Here is an 18,094-nt window from a genome sequence, read left to right on the forward strand (position 1 = left end):
TTTTCCATCATGCAGAAAATTAGTACCGATACTGGGGCTTGCCAAGAGTCGGGACGAGGTAATTGAGGCTCGTCGAAGGATGTTCAAACTTTCCTCGAGTTTGTCGAACTTTGTTAAGCGGGTAAAACGAATTCGGTGAATGAAATCAAAAAATTGAACGCGGCGAGGGTAGCGGCGAGAATAAAGTGGATGGAGCATGGCGGCGGTACGTCAGACGAAGGACGAACACTTTGGTTGATGGTCACTCCAAGCGCGACTCGCGAGCTTCGGGTTAATTGCAAAATTAACCTTAATCATCGAGCCGATTCTCTTTTTACCTAGTTTTAAAGTGCGGTAATGTTGCGGGTTAGTTACTGCCGCCAGTTCGCGGAAAGATTTAATCTTTTTGGCAGACGCTGAAAACTTTCTCAGATCTCTCAACCTGATTCTCCGCGGGACACGTATTAATCGCCAGTACCTCGTTATTTCTTTCCTTCTATTCGTTGTTTCTGAAAACTTGCACGATTACTACCGCCTGCCAAAAGACGTGCGATGATTACAGACGAGAAACGAATCTCTTTGACATCGTAAACTGTTCCGCCATTGCGCATCTGAGATCGATACGTACACGTGGGTGAATGGAAAAGTAAAATCGAGAGGAACCGGTCGAAGTAATTTATTGTTCCATATTTATACACATAATAAGCGGTACGTTTATGTCGTATTAGGTACTAGATCGTATTATATATTTATGTTCATTCATTTATTTATATATCGAGCATTCTGTACAATAAATAAAGACTCTAGAGCATTTTAAACATAACACGGCGTACTCCCTCGCGATTGCCATCGAAAAGTGTACAATAATTTAACGAGTTCCCCATGCGTATATCCTATCGTTCCTTTTCAAAAACAGCTCGTCGAGGCGTCGCGACGACGGATATAATATATATAGCGCACAGGCCTTTTCCTTGAATTTCTCAAACAAATGGTAACGGTCCCCCGTTCGATGGATGATCACGCTTGCGATACACTTGCTACTTTCTTTTCAACGCATTTAAACAACTCGCCTAAACTGATCCGCTTACATTCGCAAATTTTCCAGAGAAACGCGCGTTATCGCTAGACCGCGGCTGTGACTATGCAAATTTGTATTTTCAACTGAACGAATGAAATCTGTACGTGTTCCATTTGCAGCGCGCGCTCTACCTTGGATGATTCACGCACACTTTTTCTACATTACGCACAATCAAGTTCCTCGTAAACGCGTGCAAGTACGCGGTCTGATCGTCGCACTGTCTATGAGGCGCGTGATTTCGACAACAGAACCGCTATTGCTCATTGCACTTTTACGCGAGAGACATCAAGAAACTTTGTTCGACAGAACTCGTAGACAGAAATCGACCACAGATAGCGTGCTGAACCGGTAATCGAATGGAAGCGCATAGAAAAGGGTTGAAAGGCGAGCATGAAATTTTGTACGTTCGGATGTTCGTATAAAAAGACATACGAAGACACAGAACAGTGGCAGAATCAAAATGTTCTTATAAAAATGATCGCCTGGAACGAATCTCGGTTAAGTATAAAAAGATACTCGGTGTGTATGCGCGTGTGTGTGTGTGTGTGTGTTTGTCAGCGTGTCTTGTGTCTAGCATGTGGGAATGTCGGGAAAGCGAGTGCGATTGAGTCGAAAGGGCACGCGCGGCACTACTCGATTCGATCGAACCATTCGACCAACCATTCGCGACACGAATAATAACTCTAACGACAAGGTTCAACTATTTTGTACAATCGTACAACGTACACTGCTGCTCCACACCGACCGTCGTGGAATAGAATCGTTCTCGATAATTGAATTCACGCTGATTGCGGCTCAATTAGAGTGGAGGTTTCCTTTATCCTAAAACGAACTCGAGACAGAGGAGAGACGCGCAGGATTAATTGTGGCACGATCCACGCGCGATTCCCACCTTCGATTCGGGGCTTCCAAATTCATCCGTTTATTTCCATATTCGCCACGAGGGAGGGTTCGATTATTCCACAACGAATCCTGCTTTCGTTCAACTTTCACGTTACGGCGCGAAACGAACGACGCACGAGCTGCTATTCAAATTCTGCTCGTCCTCCGTGGTACCGTTCGCTCTCTACTCTCGTTCGACGAACGAAGAACGAATAGATGAATCTTATAATCGGCTACTCGATCGATCATCGTCGGGACCGACGCGATCGCCTGGATATATTACTATTGTCTTCTTAAATCCACGAACCGAGAGATACATACAACATGCACTTCTATCTAACATGACTAATACTCACGGGAACGCGCGTCCACGTTTGAAACGAGAATTATCCTTGATGGAAGAACGAGTCCTTCGCGGGGGCTCTTAACTCTTTCAGTCACTGGCCGTTATCGATCTCTTTATTATTCTTTAACAATAATCTCTTGCGATATGTTTCAGCAACTAATGGTAAGAACATTGTACACTTAAAACTCGAGGCAAAAAGAAAAGAAAAATGTACAATTTCACCGTAATGGATTTGCAAATCAAAATTACTTTTCATTCAAATTAAAACCAAGACCAAGACGCCAACATAGAATTCCCGCGATTCCTAATATTAGCAAACTGAGTCGATAGTGCATAGAATCGTGACAATCGTGATGGTATCTGTTCATCGATTACCCACGAATATGAGACGCAAAACAGAGGTACACGCGTTGTGTCCCCGCGATTGAACGAACGTATATACACGATCTGATACGAGGACCTAACAACGTTCGAGTTTCCAGATATGTTCAGCAATAGAAGCAAGTTCACTTCGCATCTGCGTCTTGGCAATCGTAGGCCAGGTCTGAAAGAGTCAACTGCGTCGAGAAACTGAACACTCGGATCTCTCCTCGATCAACGGGGACGTCGCATCTATCATAAATACGCGGCTGGACAAGCTTCGAGTCCGTGTTGTTTCAGTCGAGAGGACTCTGGGGATCGGCAGCTCCATCGAGGAACAAATGTCTCGCGGCAATGGCGACGCGAGGGAACGCGAGATGATACACTCGCTCGATGGGATCGTTCCCCTGGTGTACATCCATTGTCGCGGGAGGAACGGAAGTCCGGCGAGTCGCTAGTCGAATCACGAGGCCAGCGATAAACTCCTCCGCTGGGCTCGCGTTTTTCCGTTCGTCTCACGTCGGACGGACGCGAGACGACGAGATTCTCGTTACGATTGCGCGGCAGACGGGCTTTCCTCTGCGACCAAGTATAAGACGCGAGGATCGTTAGCTGCGTTGGCAATTAAGGGGCCTTTCATCCGCGACCAAAGAGAGTCCGTTAGCTTTCTGCTATCGTCCGTCTCCTTGAATCGCTGCTACCTCTCTCGATAACCGCGAACACTGCCAACACCGTTCGCCGTCGAACGTACTCGCAGGTGAGATTTATTTCGCGAGAGAACCTCTGGGGTATTAATTTCGTTTTCGATCGAGTCTCGATCGAACGGAGATCGTAAATGTACAGACGCGAGGTGGGATGGCGGTCGAGAATGGTCGCGTGGCTACTCGCCGTTTAGCAGCTAACGATTCGCCCCGGGAATATGATCGTTTCTCGACGTTCGATGATTACCACTACCAGGAACCGAAGAAAACGCCGGAGAGGATTCCTATTAAGGTTAGCCAGCCAACCAGATCGATCGATCCTCTTCTCCGGGTAGCGTCGTTCATGCAGGTCTCACGGATGCTGACGATCTTCAGGCCGCGACGGCTCAGGAGATTATGGACGCCCCGTTTGTCGCTTGGTTGCAGAATGTGCTCGCGTGAAAGCAGCAGCGAGTACAGCTGATCGTCCGGGCTTCGAGAGCAGAAAGTCAACACCATGTCCGAGGCCACGGCCTTCATTACGTGCACGTTCCCTGTGAACTGGGTGTACTGTCTCTCCGTGAGCGTACCTACAGAAATCGTTGAGAATTAGTACTAATAATTAATAGTACGAGAAATAAAGGAACTTTCTGTTAAGAACATAAGAGTGCGTTAAAGTTAAAGAAAATTCGAAGATTAAAGAATGTAAGTGCTAGTTAGACGAGAATATCGAGACGATATCGTCCCGACTTAATCGAACTCCGTTCACGTTTCGAAAAGTCATCCCCCTTATGGTTTCCATCGACGTTGCGTCGCGTCACGGCTCGAGACGACGGTGAACGTCGAAACGGTTCGAGAATCGAGAAACGCGGCGGTCGTTCGTGATTCAGGGCGAATTCAGCAGCGGAAATCAGCGAATCGGTCCGATTATTGTCTACCACGGCTGGGTATGCCATCGCGGTGCTCCCTCTGGAAATCTGTCGCATTATCCGCCATTATGTCGTTGACGATGTCCTTACGCCGCTGATTAGGAATACGCGGAGACGAAATTACGGGTTTGTCACGCGTGGTTTACCGTTGCCGACGGCACCGCTCCGCGTCACGTTCCGCGTGTCATTGATTTTTCATCCGCGGGAACGCGTACGTGACCATTTCGCCCGTCACAGTTTTCCAAATGATTTTACGCGGCCGCGCTTCCCACTTTTTCAACGGCGAATACCGTAGGTCCGAGCGCTGGACAAATTATTGGATAATCGTAACGCACGTGCACGGAAGCGCGGTCGTTGGAAACAGGGGGCGAGAGTAGGAGAGAGACGTTTTTGAAATTTCGAAACGAAACGTCGCATTCCTGCCGGACGTTTCACGGCTGTGTTATTAGCAGGGAAAATGATTGCCACGCGTCTAGCACGTGCCAATCGCAATAACGTCAGCCCCGAGTACTATCGCGTTATTACAGCGACGTCCATTAAGCTGTTTCGTTATGTAAATGGTAGCCAGCTTCGAGATATTGACGTTTAATCGCACGAAATTAATTATAATAGCTGTTTGAACGCGTGAAATTTTACGCTCACGGGATTTAAACGTTTTCTTCGGACGAATCGTTCCCCACCGTTCCAGTCAGTTCTCCACGATTAGTAGACGTCAGCATTGACTGACGTGGAATTTATCGAAGTCAGCCGTAATGTCGCGATGCAAGAACGAAAAAATTTAAGACGCTTTTGCGATTCTGTCGTTATACCATCGCGGAGCACGCAACTTTGATTTATTTTTCATTTTCCGAGTCGAGTACTCTTCTCTTCGAACCGTATTCCCTTTCTGGCGGAAATACAAAGTTGGGGAATTGCCAGTGACAATACAGAAGGAAGCTGCAAATAAAGGGACGTGAGAATCGAGCGAGTATTCCTGTTTAAAAAACGACGCGATCGCGTTCGTTCGATGCTGTTGCTGAATTCATGGAATTCTGAATGCGGCTCGAACCGTGCTCGGCAAAATGTTTCGTCGAAATGTCGATCATTTTATCAGGATGTATTCCATTACATTGCTTTCGAATGAAGAGCCAGGAGGGGAGGGTGGTGGACGAGGGTGCAGGCTGTTTTGCATATTGCAGCTAGAAAACGAAGAGCACTAAATTCAAGAGAGATAGAGAGAGAGAGAGAGAGAGCGTAGTCCTCGAACCTTCCAGCAGTTGGCAAACTGCGTGAATAAATGAAAATTCGGGAGAATAGGTCTCTTTGCGACACGTTTCTGCCAAGAGGCGAAGAAAGGCAAAGTATCTCGAAGTAAATCTCGATCCGTGGACGCATTGTGCCGGCAGTAGCCGCCTTCCCACTGTCCATGGACAGGAGAATGGAGACCGCGAGATGAAAAAAGGGAGCTCGGTCTAAGGGGCTTTTGAAAAATTATTTTCCGAGTCGACGGTTCCTCGCGGATTTAGCCACGGCCCACCCCGTTTCTCGCCCATAATTGGATGGGCTGATTTCTCTTAGCCAGGCCGCGTTCGGCCCAATTTCTGCTGACGGTTTACCGATAATCTAGCTTGGATACCTTGGAATTCATTAGGACGGTTATCGGACGCGCCTTACGTCTTTAATTACCGCGAACGCAGTTCACACTTTGTTCACGGAATCGGTAATTAGCCATTTGGAAGTCGATCATTCAGCGAGAAATGTCCTTTCGATCAACAAAATGGCCCGCGTGCTTTGCACTTTAAACGTTTTCCACGCGATTTAGCGTACACTCAGAAATCTGAATATAATTTCAACTTATTAAAAGGTGAGTCGTACGTATACGTATGTTTCTCGTGGTCTCTGAGCAGTTTAAGTTTTTAGAAATTAATACTTTTCCTCTTCTCCAATGGTTCCATTTGTGAAGCAATACTTCAATTTGTACACTCAATTTTGACAATGGAAATCGATTTAACTAACGGAACAACGATGAGCTACAAATTTTCACTAGTCCATATAATAGAATCACTTTGCATCGGCGAACAAAATTTATAGTGCTCGCGAGGCGCGTGTGAACGAATAACGATCAGGTCGTTGATGAAAATTGCTGTATTCCATTCCAATCATTCGATTCGTTTCATCGATATTCTAATCGCGTTATCGACGTATCGATGCCAGTTCGTTTCTAAGTTCCACGTTCGGTCGAAGACGAGAATTTTTCTTTCTCACGACTCGTCGATCGGTTACCCCGCCAGCTTACGATAATCGTCTTTCGATGGAAGTTCGAGTCATCGAACTGTTCGTTATTATCTATCGGGAGGGAAACTTCTCTGGCGCGGGGAATATCGGTGCGCTTTTTATTTTTCCCCTGCACCGTTACGCCATCGCTCGGGACGTTTCGAGGGGGATTACTCTTCCGCTTTATGCGTCACGAATACCCCAGTGACCATCCCCGTGGACTAGGGAAAGAAACCGTCCGGTAAATTTATCGCGGACGGAAGAATCTTCACTGGGGATCACGTAAAACCGTTCGATTTAACCCACTTTTCACAAATTTAAAGGCAGGAACGACAGGTAGTAAAATCTAGACACGGTCACTAGAAACAACCTTCCATAATTCAGTTCTATAAACTTTAAAAACGCAAAATATTACCAGAAAAAAACTAGAAATCTTGCTCGAAAGAAAATTCATGAAAAAATGCAATTAAACCATTTAGCGTTTCGATTATTCCAATAATCCTGAGCAACGGGAAAATATGAAAAAGTGGCGAGCGATACTAGCACTATCGAATGCACCGGCGATCGTAAATAAATAGATAAATAAACGAACGAATTTCTGAACGGTCATTCGCTGAATTGGTCGAATTCCCGTTGCACGAACGGGGGAGATCGATCATCCCGTTTGCCAGACCCGGAAACGGTTTACCGTTCTGCATAGAGGCGGAGATCCAGAAGCCCGGTTTCCTGGTGACGTCCGGTATCCGGAAGCTGTATTCCAAATTGCCGGCATCCTCCGTCCACAGCAGCCTCAACGAGGACAAGAAGTTCTCGGGCGCCCTCATCTTCACGATCGGGCAGGAATCGATCACGTACGATCCGGTGGCCGGCTTCGACGGGTCGACTTTGTGCTCCAACACCTCGACCACGTACCACTTGCCCATTATCTGAAATCAATACCAGCGCAAATGGATTTATTACGTTCGCGTGCTAACGGAAACGCGGGCTGACGCATGCCTATCGACGTGCCCGGGGGCAACGACGCGGAGCATCCCCCGCGAGATTTAGGAAACGCGAACGAGCGAGGAATGTTCGCCATCGACGGTGTTCGCGAACGATTACATCTGTTTCCATTTGCTTCGCCGCGTATCATTGGGAGAGAGGATCGAGCGCGGATCTCGCCCCGTTCAAAATGGACTTTCGTGATTTTCTATTAATTGCGACGACGCGCGATTGCGGACGGATTCGACGCTCCGTTTCAATTTTGCGAGCGTTCGTCATTCAAATTCTGGCAGCGCGCAACTCTTTCGTATCGTGTAAGGGACGACAGGTAATTAAATTGTCTGGAATGACGGTATAATAACATTAATTGATAGGTATTAACAGGTATTTTCTCTGATTTATTCGACCCTTCAATCGTTTCAGATATTTTCAGAACCCTTTCTGTGTATTTCAGTGACGACTTTGTCGATTTATTTTTTCCAGGGGGAATAGGGGAAAGGCTCGCGTAAGAAAATACAAGCCGGTATTTATCGAAGCAATCGCGGGATAGGAAATTTCGATATTCCTCTGGTTTTTAATGAAACGCAGAATTTTCGCGTGATATTTCGTTCCCGCAACTTCTCGCTGGACGAACGGTAGATATTGATTGCTTCGCTCGTAGTGTGCAACTAGAGAATCTAGAACGGGAAATTCCGCGTGTTATTTTTTCGAATCGAATCCTGGTACGGATTTTGATCCCGTAATTATGACCAGGCCATCCGCGTGATCCAATTTCCACGGTTACGAGTCAGATTTTGTTTTCAGCGAATCAACTGTTCCGCTCCGCTGAAAATCTACGCTGAAATCCGTAACGAAGAGCAACTTCGTTAATAAAGGAATTCAGAGCGAACGGAGGTTTATTAATGAAACTAATTAGGTTCGCGAGTTTTAATAGCGGAATAAAAATTCTAACCGATACCGTTATTAATTTCACGGTTGATGCGTTATAAAATTTGTTGGAAGAAAACGAAATGAATCTCGTCGCTGTACACCGCAATGGCTAATACTTTTAATTAATTTCCTCAAAATGCGCAAGACCTGACAACGTTAAACGCTGCTTTCCGGTAAAGAGCCATCAATTTAAATTAAAGCGGCCGGCTTATCGAGGATTTCGCCTCTAACCCAGCGAATATATCACGGCCGATTTAAAAACACATTAAACTGCAAAATCGAAGGCCCATAAAAGTGTCAGGGTGCATTTACCGCTGGAGATCTCCGCGAATCGTTTTCCAGCGCCATTAACACGAGCAACTGCTATCGTTTAATAAACCACCGTTCCTTACTCCTTTTACGACTTATACTCGAATATAAACCGAAGTCGCTCGCAACGAAGACTTTACAAATTCCAAAAGTAAAGGCCAATTTAATGAAAAATTAACCCGTTTCGAACAGAAGTTCCGACAGCCTGGAAATTCAGTTGCCAACGTCGAACTGCGCGAAACGTAATAGTGTACGTCAACGTTTCAACGATTAAATTTTGAAAGGGAAAAGAAGTTCAAGTGGACTTCCTTCGAACGATCGAGGACGATTAATGGTAATTTGCTGGCGGAAATGCTCGCCGGAAGACGCGGTGTCGTTCGAACCGTAGAAGAGACCGTTCAACTGGCGAGATAATCCACAGTCTTCGGCTTGGGTACAGATAACTCTGGGTGGTGCTTAAACCAAATTAGAGGCGATTTATTGTGGCTGCCAGGGTAGCAGTGATTAAAAGCGGAGAAATAATATTGACCAGATCGAGTCGTCTCGAGATCGAGATATTTTAAACAGAAATAAATAGAAATAAAATAGAAAGATACTAATATTCCGAAAATATCGAAAATATAATAATTAATCTCATAAGCAAAGATTAATTTTAGTATTTCATTCTTTGCAAACTTGATTTTATCAGGACTTATAACCATTAATCATTAATATATTATCTACGTTCTTGGTTCGTTATTTTCCCTATTTACAATAATTATACTTGCTTAATATTCCACCTTCATTAATGAAAGCTACTATTTAAGCAGCAAATAAACTTTTTGTTCCTAATACAATACATATTACCCTTTATCCTCTCAGGTGTCTAATTTACCTGGACGTTTATTCGAAACGAATGAAGAGAGAAAAAGGTATTCAGTTCCATTTCCCTTTTTATTCAGCGCAAAAAAGAAATCGATACAGCGAAGCGATGTATGGCCTAGAGCTCTTTAGCGGTTTCATCCCTGTACAACTGAAGGCAAACGAGACCGATTTCCATTAATAATTAATACCACAAACGCGGAGCGAGTATTGTGGCAAATGCTGCGGGCAAAACCGCACTGGTTTCGAGCAGCCTGCACGATTTATAAATTAATTACGCTAGATTAACCGTGAAAAGCTCTGGAAAAAATCCGACATGGGCATTGAACACGAATTACGCGATGCCAATGGTACGAAAAATTGCATGCACGTAAACATAAAGAGGATGAAGAATTTATTTAAAAGGGAGAAACGCGTAATCTCGTTATCGAAATATGTTTACGTTGTCAGAAATGTTTCCAAGAGTCAGAACGCCACAATGCGACCCGTTCTGGTTCGTTGCGTTAACTCAGTCCTTAATCGTCGTCGACGGTTGTGCAGATCCATTGCTCGATCTGAACCGTCGACGGTTTAGCGCGGTTGCGACATGCATAATCAGCAGGCGAAACAGCACAAAGTCCCGGGCTGCTGGAGTAATTAAAAGTCTTGCAAACGTGGCTGGTGTCCCGTTGGAATCTCATTTGCCACGATCCCAGCCGACGCGACAGAGGAACGCACAGTACCAGTCGAATCTGACGACTGTCTTTTAACATCCATTTATACTAAGCAACCACAAGCTAACTGATTAATCAAAAGTAGCGTACAAACAGAAATAAAATTTTACTCTCAATATACATATCCACTTTATTCCACCAGGAATTAATTCTACTATTGTTCGAACGTAATAAAATCACCTCAGCCAAAGAAGCAACAGAAATGAAATTTCAAACGGCAATTAACTCTTAGTTAACCGTGGCCGATGGAAAGACCACAAGCTCCGGTGAAAACTCGTCCACGGTCGACACGGTCCAATAACAGCGCATCCTCGATTCGCCCTGTTTCTCGCGGGCAACGCAATTTCGGTTGAAAGTAACGCAATTTAATTCGTGCGGGCGATTCAGCAAACTTAGCCGACGTGGATGCACGCGCGCTGGTAGTGAAAAAAAATGGCCAGGAATAACGGGCACCGCCAAACGTTATTACCAGAGAGAAATAATTAAAATAACAAACAGCCACGGCGGGGAGATCCGAGCGCGAAAACGTTGGCCGCGGACACGCGCCGGGACGCGCGTAGGCGCGATTTATTAGAGCGACGCCGCAGGCCTGATACCAACCGACGGCAGCGGCCATTCGTTCCGTCCCGGTTCCGGAATTGCCACGGAAAACGGACTTTAAACCGGGGTTCATAGCCAGCCGTAATTACATTACGCTGCTTTTATGAAAGGGCGCCAACGCGACGGTGTAACACTTTCGAGAGCGCGCGGACCCTTCGTCCTCCTGGTTACCCGGACGCGGATATTTCCCAGCCATCCCACGGGGTATTCATTTTTCGAAGGCAACCGCGTGGTCAGGTTATCTCTCGACAGTTCGTGTTACGGGATATTAGAATATAATTGCCAGCCGTACGTGATCTTGCGGGCTTGTTTCATTACAAGCTGTTCGCAACAGTCGATTGTTTAAATATATGGATGATGGTATTAAAATTCTGTTTGTTTTGGCACTGTGTAGCGATGGAGTGGACGATTGTAAACGACACACTCGTGGTTTAATTCGACGAGTAAATAGGAAAGTGTACAGAGTTTCGTTTTAAAAGGTTCGAATTATTGACCTTCACTACTTGCGCAGCTAGTGGTATACTTTTTAATTTATCTCTCGAGATATTGCACGCGCACTGATTGATTTTAAGATTGCACGGACTTGTGGGAATATGATTTAGATATAAAAAATGTAGATGCAGTAGGAAACGTCTGAAATGTGGGAAAAATGGAAGAAGGAAAATTCTTGGAACCTCCGGAAGATAGAACATGAATATTGTATTAGAAGAAGTGGGACGAGGACAAATAATGTATGTAGGAAGAGGAACGGAATTTGTTATCTAACTTTACAAACAAAAGTTAGCGTAGTGCATAAAAATTTGTCGACGAATTTTAAAAGAAATTTCTAACCACAGAGCACTCTGATCTCTACATTTGTTCCATTTTCCAAATTGGCTAGACGTTCAAAGGAATTCTGCGTCAATCGCAATACGGGGTGGTTCTTTATCGCGGAATAATAAAGGGAGAGGCAAAGCGGAGTCAGTTTTGCCGACAGCGACAAAATATCTGGATATACCCGTGGGCAAATTCGCCTGTTCATTACTTTAATTGGTTCACGGCTCTCGCTGAAATTACGTCGCCTTTAATGTGCTCGAAAGCGCGATTGTCGCGTGTCGTACGCGCGAGCTGATTAAACGTTGCCATCCGTGTAAATAAAACCGATGAAAATTGGTCCCTTACGATGGTAACGGCGCGGGTATTCAGGCGAAAATCGAAAGATCTTGCGCAAGAAAACTCCCGGTTTGTTTAATATTCGTGATTAATGTTGAATCAGTGATGCGCTCGACGATTCCCCCTCCGTCTGACTGCTGACGGGCTCCTACCACTTGATTCTCTTTCTCCTAGCAGTTCCACCTTATCGACGAACCACTTTCTTTCGATCAATGCAAACGAACGAATCCTCGTCTCGGTTGATTACTCGTTACGTTAAGTACTCAATGTTTTCAGAAGGTTTTATGCATAAATTAAAGCAATCACTGAAGAAAACGCTGAACCCTGGGAAACTTCAATCCGCTCTTATTGATTACCGGTTCGCGGAGGGCCTGTGTTTTTCCAGTCGACCGCTGCAACGTGCTCGTTAGAAATTCGTCAATCTTTTCGTCCATTTAATTTCTGGCTCCGCGAATCGTAACGCGTGGAATCATTTCTGCTATTCCACGCGCGATTTCCATATGACATGTGCGCGATGGAAATTATTGGATTTCACTGATCGATGTCCTTAGATTAACAGTTTCGCAATATTTTTTACTTTTCCTGTAACTCAACTTATCCTGGTAATAAATAACTTTTATTGATAGTAAAAGAGATTAAAAAACTTATTATCACTTCGAGAAGTTTGATAGAAAGTAAAGAGAGGAGGAGAAGCGAGATGATTAAGCATAAAGTATACATTATACGCTAATCTACGAAGGCTAAATTAAAATACATCACCGCTACTATTTTACATCCATTTTCGTTCGCCGCGACAACGTTGATTTACACCGGTTTTCCGGCGTGCAATAAAGCCTAGCACGTGGGATCTCTGATATCGGTGAATTTTGCAAACGTTGGTCGCGAAACCAGCTCATAAAAGAACATTGTTCGAGCCGACTGACTGCACGGTAAATGAAGCAATATCAGTGACAAATGACGCGGCGAGCCCCCAACCAACGGGACGGAACGTGGACCGGATTTGATCGCGCATAAAGAATAAATCGGCGCCTCGAGAAACCAGGATCGCGATTACGAACGTCAGCCGGCACTCTTGTAAATTATTCCAACTTTCATACCCATCTATCGCCGCCCCTTAAATCTTCAGTGCGCTCCGAAAGACCGATTCCACCTTGCAAATAACGTTCTCATCATTTTCTTAAATTGAAATTGTCGATTCAAAAATATTTGCTCCCCCCCTCGCTGGGACAGGGGTTAATGGACTCGAAGGCAATCGCAATACATTTAAGTGAAAAACCAGGGCGGTTCTTTTTTCACGTTTCATGAATACATTAGAGAAAATGATGTTTACAGTTCCATACTCGACGGTGCCTTCGCCGTGCACCTTTTTCCACGGTGGCTCGACGGAAAAACGAGTCTCCGCAGCGGCATCGCCGTGGGATACGTAGCTTCTTGCGATGCAACAGAATCCACGGGTAGCGGGAATTTATGGTTCACGCAGCAGCCTGCTCGCAATAATATTTTGCCTGTTCCTCGCGGTTTCCCTATCTCTTTATCTTCCCCCCGGCAACGAACGCGGAAGAGGAGCCGCGGAGTTTAATTTCTGTTCGTCGAGTAATTATTTTCGAGTGGCCCGCGCGTACTCGCGGGCAACTTTTTGAAACCGCTCCTCGGTAATAAGCATGGGAACGATATTAAATCAGGGCTTCTTACTGTCTCGCGGGGCGTCGTTCGAATAGCGTGGAATTCGCGAGCGAGGTAGAGCGCTGGCTCGTCGCGATATCTCGTCGACGACGGCCACGAAACGTTAAACGCTCCAGATCCCCTCTGAACGCGTAACCAACCGTGGAACAAATTATTCGGGAGTCGCGGAACGCTGAAATCTGCCCTTTGAGCGCGAGGATGTCGCGGCAGGGTGGAAAACCGCCGCCTCGAACGTTGATTTGGTAGCTTTCGACTGCTGTTTCCTGGTCGTCGACACGTACGAGCACACGCTGCCGCAGCTTTACGACACGTTGTGTCGCGCCGTGCGAAGGGCACCGGAGAAATTTAATAATGTCACGCTGCTCGATGCACGTGCGAGCATCGCCGCTTCCTCCACCCTCCGATTCGCTCCAACAACTGTACGGTTTATGGTTTCATCGATATTACATAATCCCTTCGCTATTAATAATCCCTGTCCCATCTATTGCTAATAGAAATTCTTATCGGCTGTGGAAGGTACGATAGGTTTGATAGGCAATTAATTCGATTATCGTGTTTGTATATCTGGCCGTTCGAATGCGTTCCAGGTTGCAATGCGAGCGAGTGGATATACGCCAGAGTTACGCTGGAATAACGGATAACGAATGAAAGATGCATGAACGCGATGATCGCTCGTTATCGATTGGAAATCACGAGAGAGCCGTGGAAATAAGTGGAAAATTTCAAAGTCACAGGAACGAGCATCTTGAGATTAAATTAGCTTTCACCAGGTTATCCTGGGAATAATAAGTCCCGACGTTATCGAATCGAACAGCTCGAACGAAAGCAATTAGAAAGTTCCAGCTTCGCCTCTCCGCACGGTGAACTCCGTGGAGTTCGATCCACCGTGGCAGCGACTATTACTAATTGATTGTTCGTAAACGAACCGCCTGTTCTTTCTGCTCGTCGCACGCCCAGGCACTTGTTGCTCTTAATCTTGAGGAGAAGTTGATCTTGAATATCGAGGAGCGCGGAAGGAGGGCAAGAAAAGGGCACGGGGGGTCTTAATTAGGGAACTCTAGGATTAATTCTGCAAGGATATCCAGGGGAACCTAATTCGAGACGTTCGAGTTTCCACGGTTTTCCACCCGGCGTTCAATTTCCTCTGCGAGTGCAATCAAGAGGGCGACGCCAATTACGAACATTGCTATTAAATGCCTGTAACCTTTGGCATATATTACGATATAAATTTGTTTGCAAGTACTACTATTTTTCTGCTATCATTTCTACTATCTTCCGTGTATCCCTCTTTTTTAACTAAATACATTATACGACCTGGGGTAGAAACATTTAACAAACATTGCACTGAAAGGTAGAAAATCCGATAAATACGGCAACATCCTGTTCCGGCAGCGAGAAAAATAATTTTCCCCCTATAAAGTATTTCCTGGCTCTGTGTACAATCCCTGAAAAATATTTACCAATCCCCTGAACGCGGCACAAAACGATCGCGTTAAAGGGGCGCCCGTGTAACCGAAGGAAATAAAAAAAAACAGCAAGGAATTCCAAATCATTTCGAAAGCGCGAAGAATTTCGACTCGGCTGATTTCTCTGTTTCGACAAAAGCGTTGCACGAATGCGAGTTAATAAAAGAAACGAACCAGCGTGAAACGAGCGGCAACGAAACAAAGCGCGGCGCCGATCCTTCGCGTGTTCCACATACCATCGGCTGTTGGGTTCGAAAAATCGCGACGTCGAACGCGCCGGATCGTGTCGCCAATTTCGCGCAGCGCTGCGCGTAACGAGCTTAAGGTCGTTAAACGTCGTAAAAAAGTGCGAACGGAATTGGTCCGCGCGCTAGAACGCTGGCGAACGATGCGACACGCTCGGAATCGAAACTGGAAATTTTCATTTCTCGCTGGTGCCTCCGCGATTTTCTTCCACCTCGCTCGAACACGTTTGAGCGCGGATGCTTGGAGCAACGCCGCGTAATAACTGTTATAAGAGGACAACGATAAATATCCCTTTTGTCCGAGTTTCGGCGAATAAACAAGAGTGAACAGAAGTGTCGCTGTTCGCAGATAAATTTTCCTTTACTGTCCGTGGTGTCTCCGCGTGTTTCTCCGCAACGTGTTTCGCTGATAATTTATACACGCGCCCCTGCTGGTTAAGGGTGCCTATTCGCGCAGAAATAATATCGCGGGACTAGGTGAAAATATCGCTACGTGCCCGGTAGGATGATTCTAAACGATGGCGGGTACCGGTGCGGTTCAGGCGCGCCGGAAAAAGGAGCGGATTTGAAGATGGTCCGTATGCTTCGTGGAAACAGCTGCGCTCTGAAATCTGCTACAGAGTGGCGGTTTAAAGTTTCCGGCCGGGTTTTCAGCTTCAGTCTTTCAAGGCCAGAGATTTTACTGCTCCGCAACTTTTTAAACGTAGAACTCTTTTATATTCTACTTGCCAGGCTGGTATCTCGGGAACCGTCAGCTTCCAGAAGGTGCAACTTCGTCGATTTGTTCTCCACGCTGGGCCAGATCAAAGGTTCCACGGGGTTCGGAAGTTTCGAAATCAGAGAGTTCCTTCACGTTCGTCGTTCTACGTTACACTTCTGAAGACCGCGAGCTTTAGAAATTGGTAACTTTTCCCCTTTAATCTTGCAGGATAAAATCTCTTTCGAGTTATTTTAAAAAGGGACCATCAATTTGCATCGCGAGCCACGGGTAGCGGTTTTGGTGGACGATTTGTCATCGGATTCATGATACGCATCGGATGACAAGAGGGGCGGGCAAAAAGCCGAATGCCACGAGAGGGACGTCAAAAGTCGTAAAGATGCAAATGGGGGTTTCCCCGGAAAAATAGCCGGCTGTCGTCCCCGAAACGGCTCCGAGTCAGTGAATGCGAACGTATGCCGGGCTTACCCGCTCCTGTTCGATGCCACGACCGCCACAGGGTACATGATACGCGGTCATATATTATCCTCGCGCAGGCAGCAGCTTATCGTGTCCCCGTTTCCCGAAACCCCTGACATTGTCGGCCATTAGATCGGCAATAAAAAGCGTCGCGAAATACACCGCGCGTCCTTTGTCAGTATCTCGGAAAAATTCGATTATCAATCTCGTTCCCGTGTGCGTGCTGATTAAAAAATATCTCGCGACGGAAACTCTAATTATTGGCGGCTTAAGAGATATGCAATACATTCTTCGCTCGTAATTATCGAGGAGCAGCGAGGCTTTATCACGGACGTTCCGCTCGGATGCATACGAATGCAGATTAAGGTGTGCACGTGAACGTGAAAGAAGCCGAAGAACGTGTCAATACAGCAGGGGATCGTCGCGAGGAGTCGTCGAGCCAGGGACACTCTCGCCAGCTCGCTCAGGGTTTTAATTAAATTCCTCTGGCCGACGATTTATTTTAAAAACCGGTCGAACGGCTCATCTTTCATTCGATCGGGCTGCAAAGCCGTCGATTGATTCTCTCGTGTGCCCCACCCTGTCTTTCGCCCACTGTCCCAATAAAGATAATGTACCCCGATCGATTATGCGATTCCTTTCCCGCCGGCACTGCTTATACGGACGATCCAATTCGTGCGATCGAACGACGGCGGAGGAGGCGGTAAGAGAGAAGAGGGAACGTCGAGCAGCGAGATACAATGGATGTACGAGGGAATCTCAAAGCAAATAGAATCGCGACAGTTCGAACGGAAGATGTCCAAGTTGGAGGGGTTTAAGGAAACGAGGGTAGTAATCGATGGAACCCTCGTTCCTCGAGATAACGATCATCGCGGTAAAGAACGACCCGCTGAGTTACGAGGTCGGCTACTCGAGCCATTCATTCGAAGTGGCCCATTTTTCAGACGAATACGCGAGTCGATCGTTTCATTAAAGTGGCGTCCGCCTCGATTAAAACTGGCGACCATGCCGCTCGGATGCGAAACCCCTCGGATTCCTTCCCCCTTTCGGGCGGGCAGATTTCCAACCCAGGAAAATTGAATCTCGCGTCGCTGTTGACGCTCGAATAAACAGACGCTCGCCGTCTCGCTCGTTCCTTCTTCGCTGCAGGGAATAACGCCTTGCGTTCGTTCCGTCGACGAACGCCTGGAACGATTCCTGTTGCCTGTACACTTATCGCGACTCGTTCGAGTTTATTTCCACCCCCTGGATCCGTGTCCGCCAGGACGCGGCGCTTTCCATTAGACCGGAAATCGATCGACTGCGTTGGTAACAGTCGCCAAAGCAACAGATCGCTTATACTTCCTCGCGATAGACGTCTCTGTGCTCTTCCCGCACAGGGGAAATTGATTCCTCTATGCGCCTCCCTCCATCTCCTACCGTTTATGCCTCTCTGGCGAGCGCTCTATTCCAGTCGTTTCGAGATCATCC

At 46.3% G+C, this 18,094-nt stretch overlaps 1 protein-coding gene across 1 annotated transcript in view; it reads right to left on the reverse strand.

The window, feature by feature from the left end:
* Positions 1-3,463: 3,463 nt before the first annotated feature.
* LOC143430613 (uncharacterized) overlaps positions 3,464-18,094 on the reverse strand; it is a 53,471-nt gene continuing 38,840 nt past the window's right edge. Inside the window, exons 3-4 of the mRNA XM_076906966.1 lie at positions 7,196-7,433; positions 3,464-3,915 (exon numbers count right to left, since the gene is read on the reverse strand). Coding sequence (XP_076763081.1) covers positions 3,596-3,915; positions 7,196-7,433 — 558 coding nt within the window. The 3' untranslated portion in view covers positions 3,464-3,595. The remainder of the gene's footprint in view (positions 3,916-7,195; positions 7,434-18,094) is intronic.

Source organism: Xylocopa sonorina, chromosome 15 (genome assembly GCF_050948175.1).
Source record: "Xylocopa sonorina isolate GNS202 chromosome 15, iyXylSono1_principal, whole genome shotgun sequence".
NCBI lineage: Eukaryota > Metazoa > Arthropoda > Insecta > Hymenoptera > Apidae > Xylocopa > Xylocopa sonorina.